This window comes from Podarcis muralis, chromosome 1 (assembly GCF_964188315.1).
Source record: "Podarcis muralis chromosome 1, rPodMur119.hap1.1, whole genome shotgun sequence".
Lineage (NCBI taxonomy): Eukaryota > Metazoa > Chordata > Lepidosauria > Squamata > Lacertidae > Podarcis > Podarcis muralis.
Genome location: NC_135655.1, coordinates 42,186,414 through 42,205,093, shown reverse-complemented (window position 1 = coordinate 42,205,093; position 18,680 = coordinate 42,186,414). Strand labels below are relative to the sequence as shown.

Sequence of the window (18,680 nt, the reverse complement as noted above, 5' to 3'; positions counted from 1 at the left end):
AGTTGCAACCTCATCTGCGGGGAACAATTTTCTTTTTTAACCCCCAATCCCTTCAGAAAAGGACAAAATAAATGGTTGTAATCATTTAATTAGATCTTAGGAATAGCTTTGCAGATTGCCTATTTTTTTCTTACCCTAATGCTATCATATGGAAGGGTACATGGGAGAATTCTGCATTAACCCTCAATATCTGCATTTGTCTGCAGGCAATGTGGCCAGGACCCAATGAACTCATGCACAGGGGAGAATTGTGCACACAGCTGGAGTTTCTGCGAAGTTTCTTTCCAGTGAAGCTGCTTCCACTGCAGAAGAGGCAAGCTGCTTTTCAGAGTAGTTTAAGAAAAACTGAGAAGCAGGATGCCTCTTCCTCTATGTGGTAGAAACAACAAAGGTCTTTGTCTTTCCAGCATCTTCCCATTTTATTTATTTATGATCAAATAGGAATATGTCCCTGGAACCAGCAGTGATTCCTTGACCACAGAAGAACCACTGCTTTAAATATAGGATGGGGAGGATTGATTGGCATAGCTGTCAACCTTCCCTTTTTTTGCGGGAAATTCCCTCATTCCAGGGCCGTTTCCCACTGCTTCCCACAGCTATCCCAGATGGTTAGATATCCCATAGACTGTCTCCGGGACTGGTGAGGCTGCTGATCCCTTATTTTCGAGGCTGCTGATCCCTTATTTTCAAATCTGAAAGTTGACAGCTATGTTGATTGGCCCAGTACGATTCTATAGTTATAAAACCTTTGCCCACACTGCTATATATGAACAAACCCCACAAACAGCTGCACATGAAGTCCAGCTGTTGAGATGCAAATTTGTCCTTTCTGTGTCCCTCAAGATGTGTACTTTTGGGGTTGGGTTGGGTTGTGGCACCAAGGAGTGCTCGGAAGTCACAGGGAGTAGCAAGAGGTACGTTCCCCCTGCAAGGCGAGCGAAGAGTGGAGAGGAGGACAGACCAGCGCTCTGATTGCTTGCCTCTGCTTTCGTATATTAGGCAGCCAGTGCTTTTGGCTGGGAGCCCAGACAGGGCTTTTGTAATCAAAACATGATCTTGTATGCTGTGCAGCCAGTACTGAGAAAGGCCGTCTGATGGCTCTCCTCTTTTAGCTCTGCTGTGGAATCCGCCAAGCTTCACCTCTGATGTCCAAAATGCACCGATCTGTGAGTGCCGCCTTTGTTGTAAGTGGGAGGGATGTGGGGGAGTCAGCCTTGCATTCAGCAAAGCCAAGAAATGACTTCTTCTTCTTCTTCTTCTTCTTCTTCTTGCCTTTCCCCTTTTGCATTGTGTTGTCATTTTGGGGTGCTTCGCTTTCAGCCAGCAGATGTGTATCTGAGAGATGTGGGAGGGCAGAAAGGTGCTTTTTTTTTTGTACAGCAGGTTAGGATGTGACCAGGATAGGATGTGAACATCCTTCAGGAGGAGATCAGCTTCCCTCCCTCCACCTCCCCGCCGCCACAAAGGAGGGGAAGGAGAATTTAAAACAACAACAACACCACAGAATGTTGGGTAATGATGGACACTTCCCATCCCAAAGACCGGGAGCTTGGTGCTGCCTCGAGCAGCACAAAGGCCGGGCATGTTTACGAGAGCACTAGTGCATTGGCTAAGATGACAAAATGCTGGGTTGAGAGGCCCTCTCTTCCCCCATCCCCCAGGCTTTCTTTATGTCCTGAGCGCTGCTTCTTTTCTGAGTCTTTCATATCATAAATAGCTGACTTTGAAAGCGGCAGGTGGGGGGTGGAATCCTGTAGCCAGAGCCAAGATCTGCGAGAAAATCCCATCCACCAAGAACTGACAGCGAGTGGGTGAACTTGAAATGTTGGATACAATGCCAACACGCCCCCCCCCCTCGCTGCCACCACCCTCCATGAAGCTTCACTATCCTACCCCCCTTGCTTTACTTAGCCCCTCCTTTTCTGTTTCATTTTGATAGAGAAAGATATCCATGCATGTCTGATTCTCCCTCCCCTTCTCCTCTCTCATTGGGCTCTCTGTTTTCCAAGCGAGCAGGAACGCCTTCTGATTCACAGCCACTGCACGTTTCTTCTGCTAAAACCATTTATAACTCCCCCCCGAACTAGTCACTGTGGCATACGGGTACCTCACTCCCCAGAAGAGCTTTTATGCTGGAGAGAGGGCGTAAGGGGCGTCCCTTTCCATCCCAAAGTGGCAGCAGAGTCGACATTCTTTCCAGTAGCTTGGCAGCGGAAATATACCCTCTCGTTACTGACTGGCTGCAACTCAGCAGCAAACAGCCAGGAAGAAAATCGCTGACCACGCTGCAACGTGTTGGTCCATTTTCACCAGTGAATCAGTCTGTGTGCCAGCCATCAGTCAGGCCTCAAAGTGCTGCTTTGCAGTTTTGGGGTCATTCAGCTAGGCTTTTGTTGCTGCTGTGCTACTGCTCTGTGTGTTTGTGTGTGTGTGCGCGCGTGTGTGTGCAAGGAAAGCAATCTCTTCTTCAGCCCCAAATCTTGGAGATATTCAAAAAAGAACAGTGAGTGTGGCCTGCAACAAAATGTTGCAGCAAACCCTCACCCTGCACTCCAACAGTGATGGTACGAGTTGTAGTCCTACAACATACAGATGGCACCACTTTGGCTCCCTCTGCTTAAGACTTTCTTGCTTGTTTTATTTGACTACTATTCACTATTCCGGGTGTTCTGGTGACCAAGACAGTGGTATAAAACTTAAGTTTTGTTAACGTACATGCACACACAAAAATCAAAGTGTTATGTTAAGTCCCAGCCACATTTCACCACGAATGTTATCCCCATTGGAGTGGAATCTAGACACATATAAAAAAAAGTTGTGAAAATACTTTTTTTTAAATAAACGTTTTGAAAAATATATATTGAATTTGCAATAGCTCACTATCACCATCTAGTGTCCCATTTGTATAATGCACTTTACAACACACTTTAAAACGTTTTATTTGCAGCTGTATAGCTGAATCCTGGAAATGAAAGTGGGGCTGGTGGGAAATCTTATACCAATCAGAGAAATACTACTACTACTACTACTACTACTACTAATAATAATTTATTTATACCCCGCCCATTTGGCTGGGTTTCCCCAGCCACTCTTCCCTTTTGAAAAGTCTTTCAAATCATGTAGATAAACTAAGGTGACATATATGAGATTCTCAGGCAGTCATCCAGACCTACTTTGTAGCTTCAGCACAGTGGTGTCTTTTAATTTTTTTACTAATAGCTGCATAACCTGACTCTTCAAAAACTGGACTTTGATGCCCTGCATTCTTTGCCAGTTTGAGCATTGTTGTATCTTAATATTTTCACTAAAAGGTGTATTGCAAGGGCAAAACATTGGCCCTGCCCGCACCATACATTTAAAGCAGTATCATACCACTTCAAACAATCATTGCTTCCCTCAAAGAATCCTGGCAACTGTAGTTTGCTAAAGGTGTTGAGAGTTGTTAAGAGACCCCTTTTTCCCTTCACAGAGATGGAGTTCTCAGAGTAGTTTAACAACCAATCCCTCTTCACAAACAACTCGGAGAATTGTAATTCTGTGAAGGGAAATAGGGGTCTCCTAACAAATCTCAGCACTCTTTACAAACTACAGCTCCCAGAATTCTTGTCGGGGGTGGGGAGTGCGAGATATGGTCCTCATTTATTATTATTATTATTATTATTATTATTATTATTATTATTATTATTATACATGCTGTATTATGTCTACCTGGTTTTTATCCCAATGTGGCTCTTGGAAGATTGCCCATGAGGGAATAAGACCCTTGGGCTGAAAAAGCCCCCCTCCTGCACTGGAGATAATGGTTTGACTCAACTTATTACATTCCTAGCATATGTAGCTATTACATGGCTTTATTAAATGACTTGAATAACCAACCTCTGCCCAGTTTAGCAAAGGATTCTATGGAATGTGGCTTGGTCACTGCACATTTTTGTAACACACACAATTAAAGGAGTGTATTTCAGAATCCACATTGCACTGATTCCAGGGCTGGCCCACCCATGAGGCAACGTGAGGTGACTGCCTCAGGTGGCAGGATCCACCAGGGCAGCAGATCCCGATGTTGATCCCCCCCCCCTTAATCCTGATATAGACCTCCCTGCTTCTTCCCTGGTTGCCATTTTGGAGTCCGCCTCAGGTGCCAAAATGGCAGCCCTGTATGATTCCATTCTGCCTCCATAGCCCCTAGCTCCCCCCCTGATTATGTATGGAACTTACTTGCCCACACAAAGGTGACATACCAGTCATTAGGAACCCCAAAAATTCTGGCCAGGTTGGATCCAAATCTAATTTAAACAGTTTTGCAAAAGTGTAACATCCCTGCCTCTCTCGACTGAATTTCCAAAGCTACCCACCCACTCTCTTTGCCAAGACATTTGATGATGATAAAAGAACCCACTATTTTCCTCACCTCGGGGTGGGGGGGGTGGGGATATTTCTCATAAGGAAAATTTGCATCTTAGGCTTAAACTGAGTCAGCATCCATTCATCCAGTTTCATTATAAAAGTCTGTTGCTGTATTATTAGAAGCTAGGCCTGTAATTAAATAAGGGATTGACATGTGAAATTTGGCCCTTATCCCAAAGTTTGCTTACCCTAAAGATGCCTTTTCCAAACTTCTGCTCTCTGAATGAGTGGTTCCCAAACTTTCCCCCCTCCGCAGATCATTTGAAAATGGTTGAGGGTCTTGGAAGACCACGCAATGCTTTTCCTACCTCTTGCAGCAATTGTAATTCCATAGAATTCAAATCGTGATACAATAAAATAAAATATAAGCCAAAAAAAGAAGCAAAAAATACAATAAAAATCATTATGAATATTCAATGTGATGGTTGTGCCATCTTCTATTTTCAACCATAAATTCACTTCATGAATTTTCACCTGAATGAAGCCTGGGGACCACTGGTGATACATAGACCACAATTTGGGCACCGCTGCCCTAGATGCTTTGAACTAGAGCTGTGAAGATCCCTGACATTTGCCCTTAATTGCTGGATCTGATAGGAATTGTGGTGCGAAATATGGAGCACACCAGGTTGGAGGAGGCTACACTACAGACTTCTCATGGTTGCCAAACTACAGCGCTTCAAACTATGGAAGAAGACAGACCTAATGTCCCTAAGGGTACGGGAACACTCTCAGAATGAAGGCCTGGCAATCCTATGCGCTCTTCTTTCACAGGCCCATGGTCTTTTCAAGGCCTACTCCCTTGTTGTCAAGAGCGCATAGCCTCTCCTGTCTGTCAGCCCTGCATTCAGGTTCTCCACAAACCCAGTTCTTTCTTAGCACCTCCTTTCTTCAGCTGAACCCACTGCTCTCTCTTATTTTCTTCATCTACCAGGACTTGCCATAGCATCCTTTGTGCCTGCTCAGCAGTCTTGTCCCTCCCGCCATCCCCTCCTGGCCGAAAGATGTAGCTAGACTTGTCTTTAGGCTCCATGTTTGACCCCGGTTCATTTATTCATCAGTCATTTCCCGAAATCAGTTGGCTTTATGAACAGCCCATGACATCACAGTTGTTGGCGGAGTTAGGTAGTCATCACCATGAAACCCTTAGTGCATTAAAAACAAATTGAATGTAGGTATTGAGGGATCTCATGGCTAGACAGTAAGCTGATGTTTTAGCAGCTCCTAAAATTATAGGGTATTACAAGTGCTACCATCTGTTTATGCAAAATTCTAGTTCCACAGGTGCAGCATGCCTTAATTGCTACTGCATAGTTCCTAAAAGGAGCAGGAGATGGTCCTTATGCTTTAAAAGATGAGAGTTGACCCTGCTGGCTGAGGTGATGGGAATTGTAGTCCAAAGTATCCGGAAAGGACCAGGTTCAAGAAGGCTGAGTTACTAGGGATGGTGGATAGAGGAGAAATTAGGTTCAGTTCACATTTAAAGGCAAATGTACCTAATTTATACAATATGCCGACTGAATCGCAACCATCCGTCAGAATTCGCACGTCTCCAATTTTTGCAATGCAGTTCTTCAGCCACATAATGTGTACAAAAATGCATATATCAAGGGAGATAACATAATATGCATTGTATTAACAGAGATTGCTTTTCAAAATTGCATACAAAACTGTGAAGAATAGGAGAACTTAACACAAATATGCTGGTGAATTTTCATGAAACAAAAATGCAAACTGATGTGGAAACGTGGAGAACTGGCCTTCAGGATGGGAAAAATGAGAAACTGAGAGACACCAGTGTTGGCATACGTACCCATCCCTGTGTGTTACACCCTAAAATGAAGGCTGGCTCAGCCCCTGAAGAGAGATGGGAAGGAGCAGAACAGAAGAAATTTGCACTCAATATATCTGGCTCAGAATCTGCCAGGCCAGATTACAAAACTTGATATTCACAGGAGGATACCTAGGGTCAGATAGCCCTGTCAAAATGTGAACACTAACTTCAGACTTGATATTTAACACCTAAATTGAATTTGTAACTTAGGAAATTTTGTTTTACCATGGACTTTTTGGGGGGCTGGAAAATATTTGGGGAGGGGAAATGTTTTCGATTGAGTGCCAAAATATACACAAGCTCACAGATACCAGCTATTACTGCTCTAACCCTCAACCCATTTTGCAGAGAAAAATAGTGCTTGAAAAGCCACACCACCTGCTTAATACAGATTCTTCTTTTGTCCATATTTCACTGATTCCTTCTGCAAGGAAATAAAATTTTGCCTTAAAAACCCAGTATTTCTTCTTAAGAAGAGGTCTGCTGGGTCATACTAAGGGCCCATTGAGTTTGTCATCTTCTTTCCAGGAATGGCCACCAAGATGCTTAGATGCTTTTGATCAGAGCCAGCATCAGTAACCTTGCATATTATTGTCCCAGGGCATTGTGGCAAATTCCAGTGGCAGCTGGAGTCAGCCAGCCAATGCTGTGCAGTGTTGCTTTTGCCTACCTGCCCACCCCAACAGTGCCAGGGCTCACCAACAGAGGAAGTGGTTGACTGATGGAGGAGGGGGCCACTAGAAGTATTTACTCAGGATTTCCTCAAACTTGCAGCTGGCTCTGCTGTTGATCCTCCCTTCATTTAGAAGCGCTGCTCTTTCTGGTGGATATATTTGGATTTTGATCTTGTTAATGCTTCAGTAAACTACCCTTATTGTAGCATGCCTTATATCTTGCATGAAATCTCTGCTTTGGCCTACAGATCTTAGCAGAACACACACACACACACGTTTGTCAGTGTCAATATTACAGTATAAATATACGATTGCATATAGTAGGCCACATACTTATCCAAATTTATATTTTTTCATTACAATTTTATTTTTTCATTACAATTTTAAGTTAAAATACTATCTGGCTATGTTTATTCAAAATAGGACACTGGGTACCCATCTTCTGTGACTTTAAAACATAGTGCTAAATGTTCGATTGCTGTGGGTGATGAAGACCTTTGTCTTCCACCTTTTTCTTGGTTGAAAGAGAGGAGACAAAGAGATCCCATGGTATGGCCAAAATTCCTTCTTTGGGAGGAATAGCTAGATATGAATTTCAATAAATAACAAGGCTACCACCTTGCTGAAACTAAGACCAAATGGGTCCCATGATGGAAGAATAGTGGAATATAAATGTAAACAAAGTAAAACCTGGCCATAGGCTTTGTGATACACAGATATGTGTATCTGTTATCTGCTTTACTGACCATATGTGGAAATCCCCTAAAGCTCTTTCGTTTCATTAGGATGCCGCTGTGGATGATGCAGTGTTGCGGAAAAAAGAACAAAAAGATGTCGAACTGGATAAGAAAATCATAGCTTTGCGGAAAAAGAACGAAGCCCTTATGCGAAGATATCATGTATGTTTGACTTCTTAGCTCAGATTCGGGGCCTCCTTGGTGAACCTTTGAAGCCCTATATGCTAATAACTCTTTTGAAAAATTCAGTTTGTTGCATTCTTTGTTCAGCTGACACCAGTAACTCGATGTGGCTGAAGTAACTTGAAGTAGGTGACATAGAAATCAGCATTTACTCCCACCAGGACTGGAATTTCAAAATGATTATTCTGCATAACAGATCAGGCTGCCAGAATTTTAAGGAGCCTAAACCAAGAAACCTAAGGAACAGCAATCATGTAGGGGAATGGGGAAAAAAGCCTATGGCCAGATAACTTCTGCTTGGGCACTGCTGCAAGATGCCTCCTCAGTTACATAGACTTGAGGCCTATTCATACTTTGTTTGTCTCACGATTGCTAGTCATGAGTCCTATACTTTTTTTGTTCCTCCACTTTACCAGAGAAAACCAGCTGTTCACTGCTGAATGTCAATTGGGTTTTCTGTGGATTGGTACTTGTTCTGAATAGCAGTAAACATTAGGTTTTCCTGGGAAAAGTGGGGGCAGGACAAAGAAAACCCCTCTTGGACCCATGAATAGAATTTGCAGGACAAACCAAGTGTGGAAGGGCCATTAAGGTGCCCCATAGGAGTCAGAATACTGCATAGTTTACCATCCATTGACATTTCTGGGTCAGATTAACCTGAGCTTTAGAGTGTGTTGTCATCAGTATGCTGATACCAGCTCTATATTTCATTCAGGAAGTGTGCAATAGCAGTCTACCCTGAATCAATGTATTGAGACTGTGTTTGGGCATGCAGGATTTAAGAGACTGAAAATCAGACTGGAGACAGGCAATAGTCTTTGCTAGAGTGGAGGCTATTTTAGAGATGCATTGCTTCCCATGGTGTTCACTTCTTTCTTTTGAGGCCCCTTGGTTAATCAAATGATGCCAGTATATAAAACCCATGAAACCTGTTTACCAGAGGTGAAAGTAGTGTCTACATACCATATCAAATTATTATTATTATTATTATTATTATTATTATTCCCATAGATCTCAGGGCGGTTCACAACATAAAATCATTAAATTACAATATGAGAAACACAAAATACAGAATAAAAACAATGACAAAGACAACACAATAATCTCCTCCTTCCACAACACATTTTGAAAGGGCATTAGATGTCAATCAGCCAAAGTTCTGGTTAAAGAGGAATGTTTTCTCCTGGCGACTAATGAAGGCGCCAGCTGAACCTCACTGAGGAGAGTATTCCACAAATAAGGATCCACTGCAGAAAAGGCCCGTTCCTATGTTGCCCCCCCTCCAGACCTCTCATGGAGGAGGCACATAAAGAAAGGCCTCAGAGGATGATCTTGGGGGTCCAGGTAGGTTCATATGGAGAGAGGTGGTCTTTAAAACTATCTTCAACTCTCTGAAGAAGAAGAAATCACATGTCTCAGTAAAGCCTTGGTAAATATAGTCATCACCTGGATGTTGCTATTGTCAAATATAGTGGCAGCGGCAAATGTGTGCTGATGAACGTACAGTTTCTCATAGCTTCCCTATGTTTCTCCCTTTGTTTGAGATTGCTTTGTTTCTAGCTTTCCGCTTGCTGTAAGCTCATCTGATAGAGGAGCTGGCTGTCATTTTTGCAGGAAATAGAAGAGGACAGGAAGCGAGCAGAGCAGGAGGGAATGGCTGTCACGTCGAGGAAAGCCAGGCCAGACGGCCTCACCATCACCATCACCAAAGCCCATAATGTAAGCATTATCTCCCCTTCCTGCTAAGGAAGGATTTTTATACTTTCCATTCTTGCAAGGTTAGAGAGGTCTTAGCTGTGAGGGATTATGAAATCAATATGTAATAAATATAGAGACCATCAGGCTTCAGGCTCTATCAGCTCTCTAAATGATTTACAGGTTCCTAAATGTAACAGTAATATGTGCAAGAACATGTGTTTGGGGGTGGCTCTCCAATGAGGAGTAAATTTAAACACCTCAGTGAACTATGGTTTAAAAATAATAAGAGAAGGGAATTGACTATGAAAGACTGGAGTGAGTCCATCACACACTATTGCATCATCTATTTCTCATGAATAAAGATCCACACCATGATGACTCTACTGTTTTCCTAAACCTTTGACATTTCAGCCAAATGTCAGATTCATAAGTGAAGAGATGCTTTCCCCCCTCGCCAGATTTATAGGTTGCCTGGCAAATTGGACAAAAGGACCAGCTATTTCTTTGGAAAGAATTTCTCAGTATTTGTATCACTGGCAAAAAGTGTGAGGTCATAGAGCCCTCCTGACATTTTCATAGCTTCTTCTCCCCAGCTGTTAAGGCAAAAGAGAAAGGGAGGAGGTTAATATGGCAACATCCCGGCCATTTTCTAACTAAGTGTTTGTCCTATTGGCAGGAGAAAAGAGTTGTGAGTGAGAAATGGGGAAGCAGCGGCCCTCCTGCCTCCAGTTTTGGGATTGGAAGTGAGGAGGAGGAAGATGACGAGGAATCTGATCACTTGTTTACATTCAGGATGGGGAAGAGGGTTCAGTTGGCTGTGACCATGGACAATAAAGCCAAGGTGAGTCCCCAGCCCGTTTTTTAAAAGTGCTGAATCTCTAGAGATGCCAGCAAATTCAGGTTGCAATGATGAAGTACAGTGGTGCCCCGCAAGACGAATGCCTCGCAAGACAAAAAACTCGCTAGACGAAAGGGTTTTCCGTTTTTTGAGTCGTTCCACAAGACGAATTTCCCTATGGGCTTGCTTCGCAAGACGAAACGTCTTGCGAGTTCTTGTGAGTTTGTTTCCTTTTTCTTAAAGCCGCTAAGCCGTTAATAGCCGCTAAGCTGTTAATAGCCGCTAAGCCGCTAAGCCGTTAATAGCCGCTAAGCCGCTAAGCTGTTAATAGCCGCTAAACCGCTAAGCCGTTAATAGCCGCTAAGCCGCTAAGCTGTTAATAGCCGCTAAGCCGCTAAGCCGTTAATAGCTGCTAAGCCGCTAATAGCCGTGCTTCGCAAGACGAAAAAACCGCAAGACGAAGAGACTCGCGGAACGGATTAATTTTGTCTTGCGAGGCACCACTGTACAAGTAAAAGCATCCTAGTTTAAACAAAGCAACATACATTCAGCAAAAAGGTGGATCCCACATTGTTAGTTAGCCCCCAAAATCCAATAAACTTCATGTGCAAGCAGGGTTAGAATTTGGTTCACTAATATCCCAACCCAGCATGATCCACAAGGCCACCCAATAAGAGTCATGGTAGGGCAGGTTTTGAATCTGGTTCCCCAACATTCCAGTCCAGCAAGGCCACCCAGTGAGCTTCATCTGCGAGCAAATGTATTTACAATCCACAGAGGATACTTATTCAGGACTAATCAAACTTTTAATGAAGTCCATATTATTGCTTGCTGAGTAAGTCAGCATTTGGGTGGTAAGCTTTGTGAGAATGTTCCTCCTATACAACATATAGGCTTTAGTCAATTGGGAATCATTGTCACAAATAGTAAATCTCCAGCAGTCGAAAAAAGCAGCTTGCTCTCAGATTGTAAGTGACCCTTCAGTCTTTTACTGCCTGATAGGATTGTAAATTCATTTCCACCGCTTCAAAAAGCTCTCTAGACATCTTTGGGGACAGCTCGGTGACGACATCTGTTTCGTTCGCAGTGGCAGTCAAAACAACACATCACATTAGGCTGTGTTGACATACAAGCAGAGTGTAATATGAATCTCTTACAATAACATTAAAGAAGGCAATGGCAGATCCTTGACTTGAGCAACATGTTTGGATTCAACTACATGCTGTCAGAATCAAGATCTCAAAGACAGGACATAGAAGGGGTTGGTGCTTTGAAGCCCCAGTAGCAGGGCTTTTTTCCCCCAGCCAGAACTCACCAGAACTCAGTTCTGGCACCTCTAAGGTGGGCTCCATCGCCATTATAAGAGAATGAGGGAGGTGTTCATGGTCAGTTCCAGCACCTCTTTTTCTAGAAAAATAGCCCTGCCCAGCAGTATGAAAGCTTGAAATGCAAGTCTTTTCTGTTCTTAGGCATTTCTAAAAAGGATATTTCCATGAGTGCTAATACAGGTTGAAGATGCCAGAAGCAATGAGGGTTTGGGGCAGTATTTTACTAACAAGTCCCATCAGTGTAAGAATTTCTGCTCGTACAACAGGACTCCCCCCGCCCCTTTCCACTATCCACCTGAAATCTGTTCCAGAACTTTGGGGAAACTCCTAGAACAGATTAAGGGGGTGTATGGGAGAGGAAATGGGGAAAACATTCTGTTGCACAAGCATAAATTCTTTAAAAAAAAAGCCCTGGCATACTGTTCTGGGGGTTCCCCCAACTCCTCTTGAGCCAATTTTGGGGTGCATGAGGGAGGAGGGGGCAGAAAGCCCTGTTGTGCTAGCAGAAGTCTTTGACGTCATTAGTTGACTCTGTTACTCTGAGTCTATGCGTTCTAAGTAATCTGTGTGCTACCCTCAAAACATAGTGATATTTTCAATTACATGGAATAAAAGTTATATCAGCTCTGCTATATTTTGCTTAGTCGTCTTGGTTTTCATCCAGGAAAACAATTCCCATGATGAGAATTTTTTGGCTCGGAAGCTAAGAAAATTCATCAACCCCGAAGGGAGTTAGCTGATCTTTACACAGCCCTCCTAAATGCTGACAAAAAATTAAGAGAACACTTGTTACTTCAGTCTTGATTAGTGCAACAAAATTACAATGCTAACACATCTTATACATTATCCAAAAAGGTTCATTGTATTGAATTTCTGGCTGAAATATTTCTTTTCGGAATTAGATTGATTACAACTGGTAGCTATCAATGAATGGAATTTGCTATTTATTATACTTGTTTTTTTCATCACCAAATAGGCATACTTACTCTAAATATGCACCTTTCTATACATACTGTACAGGGCAAGAAACAGCATATTCTGATTCTGCCTTTTCTAGGGAAAGCGGGTTGTGAGTGAAAAACGGGGATCAGAGTGTCTTGTGAGCCCAGGGGAGGCCCCAGACATCAGTGAAGAAGAGATTGATCAGTTGGTTGCTTTCCGCAGGGGAAGAAGGATGCAGATTGCTATTACAATGGACAACAAAGGCAGGGTGAGTATTTTCCCAAATGGCTCCCTTTGGTTCCAGTTCTCTGCTTGGACTCAGTCCCGTCCCCCAGCCCCAGTGTTAGTACATGTTGCCAAGGCTGCTAGCTCCTGATGCAGAGGTGCTGCTGCTGCTGCTTTAACAGCTTTGGGAAAGCTGGAAATTATTTGGAAACTTGCTTTCTGCTCCAGTGCTGCAACAATCCACTTACGCAGTTACCTCTCTGATGTCTTGTGGGGCGAACATGGAAATCTTGCTTACTGCAGCAGACTGAAAAAAGAAGGGGTGATGGAAAGGCTATAGTATGCAAACGTTCCCTCAGTCCATCTCTGGGGTCTCTCTTCCAGTGCAGTTGGGAAAAACTCTTTCCTGGCATGCTAGAGAACTATTGCCCATCAGAGATGACAGTACTGAGCTAGTTGGGCCAGTGTTCTGACTTGGTATAACTTAAGGCAGTTTCCTAAGGCCCGTCCAAACTGATTTTTTTTGCAAGTGTCATCTGCAGCATGTCATTGATGCAATAATAGTGCATTCGTGGTGTATTCATCCTGGACCGCCCATGCTTTGTTAGTTGTTCAGTGATGCTTCCTCAGCTGTGACATCTTGAGATAGCATGCAGTAACTGTACTAGCAGGACTCAAGCAAGATCTTTAGGTGCCAGTTTCTGAAATTCATTGTACCGCACCTTCAGTGCTGCAGCTACAGCTCCCAAACCACTCTGTCTGCTCTGACTCTGAGTCTTATACCAAGTGCACATTTCAGTAGCCAGTGAAGCAGGTGAGTCCCTTGAAATGGTTCTGGGAAACAGTCCCATCTTTGCCCTTCCCTAGGATGTCGTCATGGCACTGTCCGTGCCCTCCTTAGGTAAACCAAGAGGAATCATATCCTAAAGTTTATTTGTACTGATGACAGTGAGTGATGCTGAGATCTAAACCACTGAGCTTCTTGGGCTTGCTGATTGGAAGGTCAGCAGTTCGAATCTGCACGATGGGGTGAGCTCCTGTTGCTCTGTCCCAGCTCCTGCAAACCTAGCAGTTCAAAAGCACACCAGTACAAGTAGATAAATAGGTACTGCTGTGGCAGGAAGGTAAATGGAGTTTCCATGCACTCTGGCTTCTGTCATGGTGTTCCATTGCGCCAGTAGCGGTTTAGTCATGCTGGCCACATGACCCAGAAAGCTGTCTGTGGACAAACGATACGATACGATACGATACGATGATACGATACGATACGATATCTTTATTGTCATTGTCCCATACAGAACAATGAAATTGAAAACTGGCGCCCTTGGCCTGAAAAGTGAGATGAGCATTGCACCCCATAGTTGCCTTTGACTGGACTTAACTGTCCAGGGGTCCTTTACCTTTATACCTTTTACTGACCATTTTTGTATTGCACCCTTCCTCTGAAGAACTCATGGTGTGGTACACAGAGTTACCCTCAGAACAACCACGGCATGTGAGTCAAGAGGAGAGATGATGACTTGCCCAAGCCTAACCAGTGAGCTTCATGGCTGAGTAAGGATGTGTGAACCTGTTCTGTCCCCGACACCCATTGAAACTCAATACAACTCTCATAATTCATTCTACAACACTGGAAAGTGGAAATGTTGGCTGGGCCCACTGCAATATCAATTGACTTAAGATAAATCTGTCAAACCATGTGATCATCTAGGCCTCAGGCATAAAAGCAAAACATTTTATAGGAAAATGTTCAGTTCCTTGCATCTCCAGCCAGGACTGGCCTCTCCTCCTGCCCTCACTCGCATGTCAGTTGGGCTTAGAGGAAAAACACTTCTCGTTTTTGCCAATGAGAGGTTTATTTTTAATTCTAAAAAAATTGTCACACTGTGGGGAAGGGGCACAGTTCATCGGAATGGCAGCTGTGGAAGGGCTTCTGTCCTCATGCACTATGAAAGCAAATAATAATAATAATAATAATAATAATAATAATAATAATAATAATAATAAAAAATTTATTATTTGTACCCCGCCCATCTGGCTGGGTTTTCCCAGCCACTCTGGGCGGCTTCCAACAAAGATGAAAAATACATTAAAATGTCACACATTAAAAACTTCCCTGAACAGGGCTGCCTTCAGATGTCTTCTAAATGTCAAATGGGATGTTGGGCAGAGAAAGAAGACTTTGGCCCTCCCAATCCTTGGTATGTGGCCCCCAAGCAATTACTCCTGAGGGAATACATCTCTTGACACAAATACAGCCCTGTTACTATTGGAATTCTTTGTAACTTTTCACCTTTAAGTGAGAATATCTTAAGATCTTGAGGACAAAATCCTGATATTTATAAACAAAACACATCTATTTTTTAAATGTTGCTACCTCTACACCACCACCACCAATTATTTTTTATCAGGCTGCTGTTAGGCACAGGAACAGGACTAATAATAATAATAATAATAATAGCATCCCTGGTTAGAAATTGAGCAACTAAGTACGGGGGAAATGACATAGGATTAAAAGGTGCAGAATCCAGTTTTTCAGAATGCCACTGATTCTAGCCAAGAGGCAAGACTGTCGCCCTCAGAATGACACTGTCCAACCACTGTCTGAGGGCCCACTTCCTTTTGGCATCTTCTGAAGTGTGTGCTTCTGCGCTTTCTGGGCCAAGGTTTTTAAAAGCAGACTTCGGAGCCGAGCTCCAGCTGCCTCAAACTGATGGTTTCCGAGTGACATTCTGCTGACGGAGAAGAGGATTAGCCCAAGAACAGCACAAGCTGTGCGTCCTATTCAGTCTTCAGGCTGTAACTCAGCTGCCGGGCCTACACTCTGCCCCGCTGCCTGCGAGGAGAGAAAAGAAAAGCCTGTTGACATGGTGAGCGGGGGGCATGCGAGAGTTTTACAGCCCCAGATGGCCAAGGCTGTTTTCTCAGGCAAGATGGATGACGGGCCTGCAGGGAGCACATGGACACATTGAAACAGAGAGTGTAAATCACGCTGGGAGAGGCGGCCGGCGCAGCCAGCTCAAGCCTCTCTCTCTCATGGTCTGCACTTTTCCCAGAAACAGTGCGCCATTGTCCTCAGGCCCAGGCCCTGCGACGCCTCCCAGCGTGAAGTACACGCAGATTTGGGCCTGGAGTTTAAAGAGCTTTTAAACAGTACATTTGGCAGTAAATGCCTTTTTGTGTAAGGCTGCGAGTGACTCAGGGCTTTACAGACTTCGCCATACGGTCGAGGCATGTTAGATAAACACAGAGATGGCAAAGAATGAAGAGGGGAGGAGGCACAAAAGTCATTGGGAATGGGGGGAAGAGGGGGAGCTTTTTGTGAAATGTGCTCCGCTACTGAATAGCCTAAAGGTGATTTGTGTGGCAACTGTATCTTGCAGTGCGGTGGGGTCTTGGGAAATACAATGTCAGACCCTCCAAGTGCCCCTATTTTCCAGGGATTTACAGAAGCCGTCCCTGCATGCCTCTGATGGGCCAGGTTTACGTTGTAAATATACAGACATGTGGGGAATTTGTTCATGCGCAATGTAGCATGATGTTACTAGGATGTAAACTGCAGTTGGCTAAGTAGGGCAACCCTTTCCATTCACTGAATATTTACACAGCACTTTTCCCCAAGTGCTGAAAACATTTCCCAAATGGAACTTTTCCATCTGCCTTAGTGAAGGGAGAGTTTGAAATATGAACGCCCCCAGTGAGAAAAAGGGCTGCAGCTCAGTGAGAGAGCTTCTGCTTTGTGTGCAGAAGGTGCGATGTTAAATCTCTGGCATCTTCAGGTAGTATTGGGGGATACCTCAGACTGAAATCCTGGACAGCTGCTGCCAGTCAGTGTGGACAATGGGCTAACCTGTAGCTAGGGATTTTGGAGAATTCTGTCAGGAACAGAAACCAGGAGTGGAAATTGCCACAATGTGCATGTTCATTGGGTGTCAGTGGGTCAATGTTCACTATCACACCTACTCAAATTTAATTAAACAAACCACAGTCCCTGACATTCAAACATTACAGGGCACTCTAGCTTGTTTAAAAGTGGAAATGTATGCTTCTCATCAGCTCCTGTTTTGCATGCCAGAAAGCTGGGAGAATGGGATAGCTTGTTCACACAGGAAAACTTGTTCAGACAGCAAGAAACAATGTTTTCCATTATGTTGATCTGACCCACAGTCAAAGTATCTGGCTACAGAGGAAAGTCCATTTCCCCAACAACACAACATTGTATGTCTGGGTCCTCACAACGAATGAATTGCAAACCAAGCAATTCTTATATGAAAAACTGATTGCCTGGAAGAGCCCCAAGGCTTACTGTTCCTTTGATGTGCTATGCCGTGCTATAACCCCGAGAGGGAGCTAAAGGAGTAGAACTGAAACCAGTATTTGCACATTCAGTCTTCTAAAAGGACACCATCAAAAAAAGGAGCCCTGCCCGTCCAATTTTTGAAAATCCAGACAGATGATAAAGAACAGGACCAGAGTAAGAGAGGATGAATGTAAGCACATGCGGTTACATATAGCTTGAGTTGAGTGCAAGGACTAAGGGACAGAGGAAATTGTATGTTTTTAGGAGCGATACGATGGACGTGAGAAAAGTGGCACCACATAAATATTGAGAGGTGGTAGAATTCAGAGTAGGGTTTTTTAAAGATAAATTCTATCCAGCCATTCTGTAAAAAAATCAAAAATCAAAGTTGGTTTGTTTTATTAACTATAGCAAATATACCAAAATCAAAACAATATATTCAAAATCACATCAATCCTTCAAAGTAAAAATTGATTAAAAAATCAGAATCCTTTTTAAGAGCCAATGCCTTAAACTGCCTGGTAAGGGGAGGGGTTGGAGTCTTGGCTGCTCAGCGTAAAGCAAGCAAAAGGTGTGGAGCTTCACCTTAGGCAGAGCGCCCTGGCATCTTAATGCCACCACAGAAAAGGTCCTGACCTTGTTGCCTACCTGCCATACTTTGGAAGGGCATCAAAGGAAGGTCTAGCACAGGGGTGGGGAACCTCAGGCCTGGGAGCCAAATGGAGCCCTCCAAGCCTCTCCGTCTGCCCTTGGGATTCTCCCCAGGCCATACCTACCTCCCATTCAGCAACTGGCTCTGCTTTGCATTCTCCTTGAGTGTTTCTGGCCTGGCTGGAATGTGTCCTTGAACTCTGATAATGCTTCCTTATTGCTTGCCTAGATGGGCTGGGTATGCAGAAATGAGCCTACCCTCTCTTCCCTCTGGCCCAGCCTGCCAGTCACATGTGGCACCCAGAAGACTGGCCTGAAGGAAATACAGCCCTCAGGTTGAAAATAGCTTCCTATCCCTGGCCTAGGCTAGGCTTTGGGCTAATTCATACAGTATGTGTGGAGGCTTCTTGTGATACTCTTAAGATCCCAGTTCATCTTCACAGCAACACTTTAGGGTAGCTTAGGCTTGTCCAAGGGCATTTACTGATGGCTGAGGAGGATTTTGGCTCACTAAGAGCAAGTGTATGTACCGTAGTGCTATTTCCTTTAAAATATATCCCTTGCGTTTCCCAGCTGATACATGTACCCTCTTCAAAGCAGTGCACTGCAAAAGGCTCCTGGTATTTGATATCAGCCTCTTTCTGCTTCAGTGGAGACTAAATGGAATTGCAATCTCATTTTCCTCTCCCATAGATGACAGTAAAGCAAATCCCCATGGTCTAAGAAGGAGAAACCTTATTACTATTATAGCCTGCCCTCCTGCCCAGTGCCCAAGATTTTCCCTGGCACCAATATCCCAGTTGTCAGCAAAGAGTTGAGTAATATCTCTCTCTCTCTCTCTCTCTCTCTGGGTCTTTTAGTAT

At 43.8% G+C, this 18,680-nt stretch overlaps 1 protein-coding gene across 2 annotated transcripts in view; it reads left to right on the top strand.

Annotated features, from left to right (window-relative positions):
• The first annotated feature begins 875 nt into the window (after positions 1–875).
• The window catches only part of CCDC9B (coiled-coil domain containing 9B), a 57,149-nt gene continuing 39,344 nt past the window's right edge, over positions 876–18,680 (top strand). The window contains exons 1-5 of one of the 2 annotated variants that reach the window (XM_028722590.2): positions 876–1,184; positions 7,701–7,814; positions 9,450–9,554; positions 10,210–10,374; positions 12,757–12,909. In XM_028722590.2, coding sequence (XP_028578423.2) covers positions 1,146–1,184; positions 7,701–7,814; positions 9,450–9,554; positions 10,210–10,374; positions 12,757–12,909 — 576 coding nt within the window. In that variant the 5' untranslated portion in view covers positions 876–1,145. The remainder of the gene's footprint in view (positions 1,185–7,700; positions 7,815–9,449; positions 9,555–10,209; positions 10,375–12,756; positions 12,910–18,680) is intronic. The other variant, XM_028722599.2, reaches the window with a different exon arrangement.